This window comes from Phoca vitulina, unplaced genomic scaffold (genome assembly GCF_004348235.1).
Source record: "Phoca vitulina isolate PV1807 unplaced genomic scaffold, GSC_HSeal_1.0 scaffold9, whole genome shotgun sequence".
In the NCBI taxonomy this organism is placed as follows: Eukaryota; Metazoa; Chordata; class Mammalia; order Carnivora; family Phocidae; genus Phoca; species Phoca vitulina.
Genome location: NW_022589712.1, coordinates 7,554,068 through 7,566,658, shown reverse-complemented (window position 1 = coordinate 7,566,658; position 12,591 = coordinate 7,554,068). Strand labels below are relative to the sequence as shown.

The 12,591-nt window shown below is 56.7% G+C and overlaps 1 protein-coding gene across 5 annotated transcripts in view; it reads right to left on the bottom strand.

The window, feature by feature from the left end:
• Positions 1-12,591, bottom strand: part of AGPAT4 (1-acylglycerol-3-phosphate O-acyltransferase 4) — a 119,120-nt gene that overhangs the window by 2,932 nt on the left and 103,597 nt on the right. For all 5 annotated transcript variants that reach the window (XM_032407526.1, XM_032407525.1, XM_032407528.1 and 2 more), the window contains 4 exons: positions 12,065-12,218; positions 8,274-8,376; positions 5,661-5,736; positions 54-252 (listed from right to left, as the gene is read on the bottom strand). In XM_032407526.1, coding sequence (XP_032263417.1) covers positions 54-252; positions 5,661-5,736; positions 8,274-8,376; positions 12,065-12,218 — 532 coding nt within the window. The remainder of the gene's footprint in view (positions 1-53; positions 253-5,660; positions 5,737-8,273; positions 8,377-12,064; positions 12,219-12,591) is intronic.

Below are 12,591 nucleotides of genomic sequence, written 5' to 3'. Positions count from 1 at the left end.
GTCAGATGCTCCTCACGGCAGCATGGCTGGCAGGGCTCTTGCTCTCTGCTTACCCACAAAGAAGACGAGGGCGAAGCTGGCCAGGGTTAGGGAAGACCCGCTGCTGATCATGTTGATGAGGAACCGGAAGAAAGGGTAGAGCAGTAGGGAGGCCCAGAACAACCAGTTGATGAGCGTCCAGGGCCGCCGGGGGGGCACCATGGCTGTCTCTGGGAAGGTGCCCGTCCTGTAGTACTCCTCCTGGAAGGCATCCTGGGGACAGAGAGGCCACCCTGAGGCGCTCTGCTCGTGCACGACACCGCGCTCGTGCAGGCCCTTCCCGGGGCACCGGGGGCTGCTGTGAGCTCAGCAGAACCGGGGGGGGGGGGGGGGCGCAGCACCACCCCAGCGGCATCTTGCAGGCGCCTGAGGGGTCTTCCCAGTACTGAATTTGGCGTCCCCTTCCCACAGTGACACAGAGGCGAGACGTCACAGCTCTGCCTCTAGCCCAGGCGTAGGAGCTCGAGCTTTGGTGCCAGGCCAGCCCGGGTCCATCCTGGTCGGCTCCTCGGTACTTAGCTGCCTCTGGTCGGGTGGCCGGCCTCTGCGGCCCAGCTTCTGGTCGGCAAGAGGGGCAGTACTGCCTGCCCCCCAGAACAGGCCAGTGGAGAACGAACTAGACCCCGAGCCTGCACTCAGTGAACGCCCGCAGAACAGACTAGAAGCACCCTGAGCCTCGGGCAGAGCCATGAGCTCGCCCTCTTGCACCTAACCCACGACAGCACGGCACTGCCCAGCAGCCCTGTGAAGTGACTGTCGAGACAGCCGGGTGGTCAGCAGGCCCCTGACCTGACAGGTTGGAGCAGCTTCTCTCATCGGTGCCCGACCTGAGATTAAATACAGGAGGCCCCCCTTGTCTGCAGACACCCCAGCTTCTGGACCACCAGCGGCCGCTGCTGACTGAGACCGTGGTGGATGAGGGGACCGCCTGTCCCTGAGTGTGTGTGTGTGTGTCACCGAGGAGCCTGCAGGGGTCTCGGTCGGGCACGGGGCGCACCAGGGAGCCCCGAGGCCGGGCCTGCGCAGCGAGCACCCTCCAGCGGCTCCCGGGAGACCCCAGGTGCTGCTTGGTGGCCATGGGAGTGAGTGACACCACGGGGCCAGGCGACAGGCAACAGGGCCAGAGAGACCCGCACCAGGATAGCAGCACCGTCCCTGGGCACCGTGTGGCATGGGGGCCGGCGACTGGCAGCCACGGGGACTTTGCCCGCTTCTAAATATCAGCAACAAACTAAAATATCCTGAAGGCATCCTGGGGGCTGACAGCGTGCACGCTGAACAAAACCCATCTCTGGGTCACGGGGGGCCCTCGTCAGAGCCTGGTGGTGTTCCAGTTGTCCAAAGAGTGGAGTTTCCTGGAAAACGAGCTTCCACCTACCTGGAACTTACACCCGAGGTGCCGAACTTCTCCCTTTAACAGCCTGAGAGAGCAATCTCTAAAAGAAACCATACTTCTCTTTTTTCCCCAGTCAGGATGTACTGAGTAATATGCTTTTGTCACCACGGAGGGTCGTTATTAAAATGCGTCCCCAGAGCCTGTGGCTGAAGCAGACAACCTCTGGGGAAGCGACAGTGACCTGTCCAATGCCAGAGCGAGGGCCCCTCACTTTGCCAAGGCTTGCCATGAGCCTGGGTGATTCTTCTCATCCCAGGGTGCAATTACAGGAGCCCAAGAACTCGGTAAGGGGGGTGCTCCGGGCTGAATGCTTGTGTCCCCCCGGAATCTCCATGTGGAAGCCTAAGCCCTGGTGTGCTGGGCTCGGGACACTCTCAGGCTCCTGATCTGGCCCCCGAGCCCGTGAGATTTACAGGCCACCCGGTCTCTGGCCCTTTGACATAGAAGCCTGACGGGACTGAGACGGGAGGGCGTACTTCCGGGCCTTTAAAAAACAGCTTTATTGAGGTGTCATTTACATACCATCAAACTCCCCCATTTTAAAAACGGGTCTTTTTTTTTTTAAATTCTTTTGCTTAAGAGTTTTGATAGGTACCCGTCTACTGTGATGTTTCTTCGGGGAACCTGTCTGCTTTTCCCGTCTCAGGCCAGAAAGACACTCGCTAAAGCCAAAAGTTATTTGTGCCTCCAGCAAGAGGAAAAAGCACCCCCTTTCCTAGGGGTCCGAACTCATTCACTCCAGAGTTTTCTTTTCTCTGTTTTGCTTAGAAAACTGAATCTCTCCCCAAGACCCCTCACTGCCCCCCAGGGACTGGTGCCGTAGCCCTTGCTGGCCTTCCAGGGGCGTCACTGTGGCTCTGTGACCTGCAGGGTGGGACAGGGAGCGCCTGGCCGGGGCCCGATGTCCGCTCCAGCAGCAGGACGTTCCTGGCCCCTCCCGGCCATGTCACGTCCTTTGCAATCAAGTCTGCCCCACGGGGAGATGGCCGGGGCTAATGATGCTTCCATTTTTTGTTGCCATCTGTTAGCATTGCTTGGCGTAGGTAAGTTGGAATTGGGGAACGTATTTAGTGAAAGGGGAGTTTGTTTCCAGAAAGAAATCTCAACCCCGAAGTCTAAAGGGGGAGATGCTCCCAACAAAGGACAAACCCCTGAGTGCTCAGAGTCTGCAGCACATAACCGAAGCCCCGAGACGCGGCACCGAAGGCCAGGCCGTCCTCAAAGAGCTGGACCGGCTGGCTCCGCAAAATAAAATGTCTTTGCTAAGTCCCTGGGGGAGAAAGGAGGGAGGGAGGGGAAGAGGGAAGAGCAGAGAAAGAAAGAGAGCGACAGGAAGTCAGAGCTGACTCCTCTGTCAGCGGCCGGGGCAGGAGGGACCCTTCAGAGGACAGCGCTCCGCGTGCAGGCAGACCTCAGGCTGGAGCGTGTTGTGTGCAAAGGACTGCACCCCGGGGCCCAGCCGGAGATCCTGCTGCCACTCCAAGGAGCAATGCCCTCGGGGTCCATGCAGAAGCCATCGCCAGCGTGGAAGACCCTTCGTTCTTGTGCTTGAAGCATTCCCTGCTGGCTTCTGCACCCCACACAGAGCAGCTCCCAACCGCGGCCCCCGTGGACCGTCCACACCCACAGGACAGCTCAGACGCCGCTTCCTTCACCCGCTTTTCAGCGTGCACCATTGATGGCTAATTCCTCATCCGTTCGGCAGACTTCAGACTGCCAGCCAGGGGAGTAAGGAAGTAACAAGTCGGAAATGAAAAGTCAGAATTGGTTCAAACCATATCATGGGGTAACCATGATGGCTCAGGGGAAAAGCGATTTGGGCACTGCCGTTGTCCCCAAAGAGATCACGCGAGGTCATGGGTGGTTTCCCGAAGCCCCCACCCTGCAGCCAGCGGCGGTCCTGGATGCTGACAGGTCATCAGCGTTGTGCCTTTTCTAAACGCTAAATCTGTTCCACTTAAAGGATGGCCCCGTTTTCAGAGATGATGCCCTTCCTACTTGAGAGTATTAAAATGGCAGTGGTGGATAGTGGATTTCTTTTTCTGTTCCTGCCTGAACAGAATGAAACATTGCCATGTCCCTGTTTGGCCACCCAGCACCCCCTCCCACACTTTGCAGACACTTCACTTGTCCGTGAAAGCAAAGCCAGAGAACTGCTGCCCTGAAGTCCAAAGCTCAACGTCAGCAGAGTTGTCTTTCAACACCATACATCTGAAAGGTGACACTTAACACAGAACCCCACTTTGGCAAGCGTGGTGGGGCACCGGGTTTCTGGTACACAAAGTCCCAGGCCCATCAAGGCTCCTGAGGGGACAGGGCTGCCACAGAAACGACAGGATGCTGGGGTTCCTCCCTGTCTGTTCACAGTTCCTCTTGGAGGCACCGCTGACCCCTCCTGCTCACTGCTCAGGTGGCCTCTCCGGGGAAAAGGCCAGCCCCAGGTCTGCTCATAGACATGGCCCGTAGGGAGATGGGAGCTGGGCATGTCATTCTCCGGACCTCAGTTTCTTTGCACCAGATGATCGTTTTGAGAACCCCTTCCAAACTGAACCCTATCATTTTAATGCATACGTAGTTTAGAGAAAAGCCTCTGGAGAGACCTCATCAGGAAGGAGAGGTGGCTCTTCGCTGAACGCCCAAGTGGTTCGGGTCACACAATGGCCACCAGTCTCCCGCCTCAACACAGCAGAGAACGGGCCCATGGAGAAAAACCTCCTTTGCTTTGGTGGGTTTGAGGCCTGCGTTTGTTAGATTTGTTTGTGTGGTTCTTTACGAAAGCATTCCTTTCCGAGGCCTTAGCGCATTTTTCTTCTCGCCAATAGTGACGTGTTGTATACCGCCCAGATGATTAAACCAGAAAACAGCACAAGGAAAAATGCCGCCCCGTGCGTGAAACCAGAGGAAAAGAATATATATGGTTTGCGTGTTTCTGTCAGGCCCGGGCCTGCAGCAGCACAGAACCTTCCTAACTGGGGACCCGGTTTAAAAGCAACCACAGTACGTTTTCAAGCGTGGGCCCACAGGCCACGTGTCTGAGGCCGCCTCTTAGAAATACGCCATTTCTAGGCCCCCCGGACCTACGGGGTGAATCTCCGAGGCTGAGGGGGCTGCACGGTCCCCGCTCTGTGACAGGGCCCTGTGTGCTGTTTGGAAGAGGGGACTGGATGCCTATCCCTATACCCGTCCAGATATGACCCCAAAATGGCAAGTTCTGCAAAAGTGACTTTTTGGGAACACAGGAGTGACCTCTTGCTGCGAGAGTATCAGGATCTTGATCCCCAAACAGCGTATTTGTAAGAAGTCTCTACTTAATCTGATGGTGGTAATCTGGGGGTCTTTGGGGCCAAAACACATTCTCAAAGGAAGGATTAGAATGCTTATCCAACTGGAGCGGACAGCCCATAAAGTTCCGTGTGATTATCTTCCCTAGGGGAGTGGGGAGAGAAAGACAGCACGTGCCAACCGGTCTGTATTTATGGAATTCAGCACCAGGAAGTCAGTATCCTACTCTGTGTACTCGATTCTAGGCTGGTTTGGCCTTAAAATGCATGATGAATCAGAAATAAGTCTCTATGGGCAGCGAGACTTGGTCAAAAAAATGCCTTCCTCACTAGGTGGGCGCTAACCTTTTCTCTTTCATAAGATCAAGCAGTTAGGGCCCTAAGAATGCGACTCCCTCTGCCCCCTGCACGTGTCTGAGGAGAGAACCCAATGAAAGGTAAGGCCCTGCTCAAAGGAAAGAAGGTGTGTGCGCGGCGGAGGGGCCTGGGGGGCTGCTGAAGAACTAGAGCACAGCCAGGAGGTGGGGGGCACGGGGCCAGAGCAAACCCAGCAGAGGCGGAGTCTTGCAAGCCTCCATCTTGCCTGTGCTCGCGGTTTTGAGACCCTACAGGCAGCCACATTGTAGGTCCGACGCCATCGGGATCATCCGCATCGCTGAAAGAACACTCTACCCCACAAGAACCAGAGGCTACTTTTGCTAAGTAGACACGGGCTGTTGGGGGCCATCACTTTTCTGTCCACTACACCCATCATCCTTCCCATGAAGCCCCATGGGAAACCCATCTTGCTATATTCTTTCCCCCCCGCCAAGTAGAGCATCAGCCCCAGCGTGGCTGCTAACTGGGGTGCCGCCACTATCGGATCCCAGGGCCCCCACAGTGCACCCACAGCTGCACCTCAAAACGGGTCCTGGGATCCCGCACGGCCACCCCGCCGCACTGACCTTCTCCTGGTAGAGTTTGTGGAGCCAGGCTGAACACTCGTCCTCCTCTTCGGGGACTTCTTCTAGAGGAATCCGCCTGCAAAGCAGAGAGCAGCTGGTAGGGAGGCGGCCAGCGCCGGTGCCCCGACCATGGTTCGTAACGATGCTGGACATCCCCAGGCTTCACTGAGGGAGCCTGGGTCTTGTGGGTGTGCGGACGGCAATTCAATTGACAGGCAGAAATTCATACCCATATTGGGGAGATCCGGGCCCAGATGCAGTGCTGGTCCCTGAAGGAAGGGCCTGCTCTGGCAGGTTCGGGGACTCAGGTGGTGTCAGCCGAGGACTCCTGCCTCTCCCTATCCTCCCTCCCGACCTCATGGAGAGGCTCCAAACACCTGGGGTTTGCCCCTCCGAGAGAGGGCAGTTTGCCCCATTTGCCACCTGTTATAATCCGACATACACAGAGTCTACACATAGCAGATACCATGCTGGTGCTTCTCCCCGCCGGGTAACGACTTCATGCAGTGGTGAATGAAGGGTCTCCCGTCCAATGACCTCTTTGGCCTCTTGGACAGTGCGGAGGCTGATGTGCTGCAAGGGTCTGGACAAATAGAAGGCCGTGTATCTTGGGGAACATGGAGAAAGCAGGGGACCCGGTCAGGCCCCATGGCCCTTTGCTCACCAGAAGTGGATGAGGTTCGAGGGTGGCTCTGGGGCCACCGGCCAACAGCCCCCCTGAGCAAGGGGGGGTTCAGTCGACCACATTTCCTGTTACCCTATTGCAGATCTAGTTCTGTCTGTCTGCAGGTTACTGGCTTTTGTGACCTCCAGGCATATTTATTCACCCTGATGTTGTGCACAGGAAATTCCGCGTCCCCCATGACAGCCATGGGGGGCTTCACGTCCCTCTCTGGCTCAGGACTACCTTAGTCATAAGGTACATTTTTAGGACGTATCCATCACACTGTAGCCTGTTAAGAGAACGTGGGATTCCATCTTAGAGGCTGTATTGTACGGGGCTGTTTTCACACGATGAAAAATCACCCCGTAAACTCCTCCACGTCCTCCCACGAATACCGACTCCTTCGCTCTTTCTGGCTCACTCTGGTTTGGAAACCAGATGTCTAACTGTGTTTCTTGGAAAAGGATAGGGAGCCTGCATACTGTTTATTTGGATAGTAGGCGTTTACGGCCCTTTCGCTCTTTTCAAGAACTTCCTTGACATTCCTGCCCTTGCTGTTTTAATACTTTGCATTGAGGTAAAGCACGAGAAAGCCCGTTCCCTTCTGAGGGGGTACCTGCGCCGTGAGGACAAGTGTGTGGAGCGGCACAGTCTTGCCCTCAGGCCGGGAGAGCACCAGCTTCCGTGGGCCCACGTGGTATGGTTTCGGCTGTTTACACCTCATTCCTACATGTGCTCCAGAGAAGCAGTTACTTGAGAGGCGGCCTAGTGGGTACGATGATGTCGAATAGTGCTCCAGCTTTCCCCAAATACCTGGGGCCCAGCTGGCCCCTGAGTGGGGCTCCTGCCAGGTGTCGATAGAGCTCAGGGGGCAAAGCCTCCTTTACACCTGGGAGAAGGCCTCCCTCCGGAAGGTTGGTTTTCCTGCCCTCATCTGCCTTCAACTGCGGAATAAGGTAGACTGTCCGCTGTGGCATTAGGAAATAGGAATAATTAGGATGCTTCTTTCCTATTTGTAAGGGGGAGCCAAAGTCCTCTGCAGCTAGGAAGCTATTTAATTCAGGCTGTCAGTCCATCAAAACATCTCTCCTGGAAGGTCTGAGCCCTTCTTGCAGCCTTGTGGTGACGATCAGCCACTGAATTTACATCGTCCTGTGTTGTCATACTTCAGTATCTGTAAGGTCTTTTTAAAAAGTAATCAGAATGTTCTAGAACACTTGGCTAGTTCTCCAAGAGCGGGCACGTCGGATCATCTTGGTTAGCCTTCTGGGAAGACAACCTAGTGTGAAGGAAACCAGCGCCATCCCTTAGCCCTGTTGTGCTGGGTTTTATGTGTGAGTCCCAGCTGGGTTTTACTGTCTGCAGTATCTCTCAATTGTTTCCCGTTCATCTCGATGACATTGCAGGAGACCAGGATGAGCCCCGTTCTGTAAGCTGATCCAGCGGGCCAAGAGAACGGGTTTGTCTAATACCTTGTGAAATCTTTTCAATAAAATCATAATAGCTTGGGATATAACACATAAGTAAGATACTGCTAAAATGTTCTCCATTTGTTTCTAGACCTCCCTATAAGTTTTACGTGTTCTTATCTGTATATATCTGTATGTAGCAAACACATCCTCCAAGAAAAGGGGTCAGTAAAATAATCTCTTCATACTCAGTCTCAAAATGACTCTAAAATACTATCTTCCGTCTGTCCAACCTGAGCTCTATGATGAGTATGAGTTGGTCAGAGAGAATCAGAAAGTAGAGGCTTCCCTGATTATGGACATTAGCGCTGTGTGTCTTGAGTTCCTAATATAAACACAGACTGTGAAGTTCATTTCATTACAGAAGGCAGACAAGAAAATACGAAACAGACTTCCCTGGAAAGAGGTCTGTAGGCCATTTGTGATTTAATTACTTTGATGGGCGCTCTCTGTTTTGGAAAGGAAATGGAACCAACTTACCTGACATATAAATCGGCATGATATTTCTTCCCATTTAGGACCCCCAACAGTGTTGGATTTTCATTATTTCTGAAATTGAGTGTACAGTCATATACAGCTGAAACTATAAAAAAATAAAACAAATACAAAGCAGTATATAGCGTGTGAACCCAAGTTTGTTTTGTAGATACACACATTGGAAAACAATGATGAAATTCGCTAACTGGTTATCTCAGGATGGTGGGATGACTGGGTTCTTCCTCATGCTTTTCTATACTGTCCAAATGCCCTACATTGAACACACATCACCTTTTGTAACCAGAAGAGCACACTACAACTCAGTAACTGAGAACAGAGTGATTACTGGGGTCAGAACAGTTTAAAGCAATACTGCAGTGTCCCGTCTAGAAGTTCTGCAACAATATGTAGACAGGTATCAGTCATTAGATCAGTCAGTCTAGAGCACACTCTCCAAGGATGCATCTGAGTTTATGGCAGTGTAACCATTTTACGAGTGTTTCTCCCCCTAGAGAAGTAAGATAGCTACAAAACTAGAATAAGATGCTGGAGACATCTTAAGGACTTGAACTAGAGTCCGTTGAAACGTGGCTAAGAAGCAAAGAACGTGTGATGTGAGTGCATCTGCCCAACAGTGAGCTGACCTGTCAGCAAGTTACGTCAGCATGGAGTGCTGGGGCCGCGGGGCCTGGCCCGAGCTCCATAACTGCTCAGTGGGTGGAGGGATGCAGAATGCATGAAGGACCGTGAGTGAGCAGAAATACAGCGTGCAGACAGGACAGCAGGACGGGACAGTAGAAAGAACACGAGTTCTGAAGTCGGCCTGGTGCCTGGGGGACCCTCTCTTGGACGTGCCACTCAGCCGCCCTGAGCCTAGTTCCCCTGGAGAAGGGGACCCACGATGCCTTCCTCATAGGCTTGTTGAGCTGGCCAAAGTCTGCACTTCCCACGGGGCCTGGCACGCCGTGACAATAGATCGTGAGCCCAGTACTTTATGGAGAGCTTGGCATATGTGCAGTTACTATGCATAAAGCGGGTGGATGACAGGAGGGTCCGATAGGAGGGTCCTCTCGGTCTAGTTGGGGATACGAAGAACCAAGATTCAAAAATCAGAAAACCACTGTCCATTTTCTTCCACCTGCTGCCTGGCCTCCAGGTGGGGTCTCCAGGAGGCGCCCTGGCAGCTCCTTAGTCTTAGCTGAGGAGAGGGGGGTCTCTCCTGCTGTCTCGCAGGAATGCCCGGGGGTAGCTCCCAACCCCCAGCAAGCTAGACCACTGGCCCTTCCTGTCCTGGGCCTGGAGGCTGGCTGTCTCCCTGGTGGGGGGCGGCGTCACTCTCCACGCACAGAGGGAGGCTGCTGGAGAACAAGCTCCATGTTGCATTTGGCAGGCATTATGGTAAGAGGCACTCAGGCTGTATGCGGTGTGGCAGGTGGGGTCCCAGGGTCTGGGAGCAAGAAGGGGTCACGGAGCTCATGTAGTTCAGTGGGTTTCCAACCTCCTTCCTTCAGACTGGCTCTTACACAGCAGCCTGATGTATATACAACAGAAGTGGGGTTACTTTGGTCAATCAAGGACCGGGGGTGGGGGGCAGCCACAGGGGTTCCCCAGAGGACAGCCTAAAAACTAATGATTTGCACAATCCCCTCTTTTTCCAGAGGGGCAACCCCAAGAGAAGTGTCTTGAAGTGATAAAATGGCCCAATGAAATCCACTTGCCTGCAAAGCCCTTGAGAAGGAGGGGAGCCCGAGAGCCCCTGGCACCCCCCTCGGCCCCCCCAGAGGGCAGCCTGGGTGTGAGCCCCAGCCTCGGTGTATTAGCTGAGCCACTCAGAATAAGTTCCTTAAATTCTCTCTGAGCCCCAACTTCCTCATCTGTATATTGGAAGTAAAACAAAGTTTCCTTCCCTGGATCTGGCCCGCACACTCTGGCCATGCCAGGTGGGACGAGCTTGCCCTGGGGGCGAATCCGAAGTGCCCGCGGAGGGCTGGCCCCTATTCCGGGCCGGGGGCCGCAGCCTGCCCGCCGGGTGGCCTGCACTGCTGCGCCCGCCCGCCAAGCTCAGCCACGGCCGGAACCCACGGAAACCCAGACCCAGACGGGGCGCCCCCACCGGGGGCGAGGGTGAGGCGAGCAGGCTCAGCGGGCGGCTCCTCCCCGCGGCAACGTCTGACCGAATGGCAGTGCCAGGCCCCAGGCAGAGTCCTCGGCCTGTTTTCTCCTGGAACCGTCCTTGCAGCTCTCGCAAGTGTGGCGAGCTCATGCGCCCGGGGCCACACGGCCGGCATCGGGGCGGGTCTCCCGGCTCGCTCGGACCCCGCTGGGCGGTGCAGGAGGCCAGCGGCTGCGGCCTGGGAGGCCGGAGGAGGGACGGGCGACAGGCCGGCGACCTCCGCCCGGGGTCGCTGGGGTCAGGCGGGCCAGGGGCCGCCGGGAGCTCCGTGACAGGCCGGTTCTATCTCTGGGGTGAATGCAGCGCAGACAGCTGGGGGGCCGAGCAGAGGGAGCTCAGAGCCGCAAGGTACCGCGCGGGAGGCGGGCTGCGGGGCTGCGGGGGACTAGCGGGGTGGCGTCGGGGCTGCGGGGCTGCGGGGTGGTGTCGGGGCTGCGGGGGACTAGCGGGGTGGTGTCAGGGCAGGAGGCGACCTGGCTCAGCTGGGGGGGGGGGGGCAGGGGGTGGACGGCGGGCGGGGCCGCACGGCATGGCTGGGGGGTGCCTCGGGGCACCTGCGGGGTGGGGCCCCCCTGCGGGCGTGCCAGCGGGCGGGTTCACGGCCACGGGCTCGGGCGGGCCCAGAGGAGGCGGGTTTACACGCGTCCCCGCGTGCGGGCAGCGCCGCAGGAGACCCCTCGCCCGCCGCTCAGATCCCGTGGCTCACAAGAGGGAGAGGAGACCTGGGGGCGCGAAGACAGACGACCGTGTGCGGACAGAAGCTGGGTGACCAGCCGCCCAACTCCCGCCAGGGCGGCGTCTGGCCCCCGGGAGGGGGGGTGGGGGAGGTGGGGACACCGGTGCGACCTGGGACCTGCCCTGAGCCCAAGGCCCGCCGCCCTCCCGGCCTCCCCCGGGCTCCCCCGGGGCCTCACGGGGCCAGAGGAAGGTGGGTGTTTGGGAGGAGGGCGGGCTGCCCGGGAGAACGAGAGCAAAGCTCGTGCTGCCAGACCCAAGTGCCGAGGATTTAAGATGAGACAGAGTCCTGACAAGAGACTGGAAACAAAAGCTGCTGCTTTCTGATTCTCACCCACGGGGACCCAGGGCTCAGGGCTCCAGACTCAGGGGGGTCAGCGGGCACAGAGGGTAAGGTCACGGAGTTCATCAGCTGGAGGCAGCTGGGGCCAACCCATGGGCAAGAAATGCCAAACAAAGCAAAACGACGCCAAAACCCTGGGCTAACGAGGTGTGGGGTCAGGCTGAACCCGGGAGGACCCAGGGGAGGGAGGACCCAGGGGAGGGAGGACCTAGGGAGTCCACAAGGTCACCACAGCCTTGCAGTTCCAGTGCTGAGCATTAGAGGGCAGTGTTTGCTCAGCGTGCGTGTGTGGGGAGTGCGCGTGCCTATGAGAGTGAGTGAGTGTGTGTGTGTGTGTGTGTGTGTGTGTAAGAGAGAGGGAGAGTGAGAGCGCCAGCAGGCAGCGGCCTGGATCCTAGCTAACCATCCTTTGTGCCCTGTTTGCCCTCCTAGCTACCAGCCACAATCAGCTGGGAGCGCTGCCAGGGGAGAGCTATTCAGATTGGGGCGCTGGGGTGCGGTCTCCTTGCTGCAGGGGGCAGGGGATCCCGGGCTCTTCCTTACCTACATTTCTCAAACTCCTCACGGTGATGGCGAAGCCTTTGGTGCGTGGCAGCAGGTGGTACTTGAGACTGGGCAGCCCCTTGGCTTGGGCCACCTGCATGCTGATCTGGTGCTTCTTCTCCGTGAACCGAGTGCCCTCACAGTGAATCAGGAACTGGAAAGAAGAGCGCAATGGTCACACACAGCCCCCGGTCCACGTGCGGCCCTGGGTCACACCCATTCTGAGTCACACATGCCGTCCCCCATATACTGCAGTCACATGCGGTCCCCCAGGAGCCCTTATGGCCAGAGCAGGGATGGCCCCTGGCAGCTACACCAGCCCCGGACCTCGGGGTGCAGCCCAGAGGCTGGCCTTCCCCTCTGCACCCACAAGAGCTGTGGGGACAAAAGTTTACCATCTGAGGATAGTAGAGGAGTGAGCGTATGTGTGCGTGAGTCTGTATGTGGGTGTGTGAGCATGAGAAGAGCATCTGAATGTGAGTGTGACAAGAACAGCCTGTGTGTGTGTGACAAGAGCATCCTGAGTG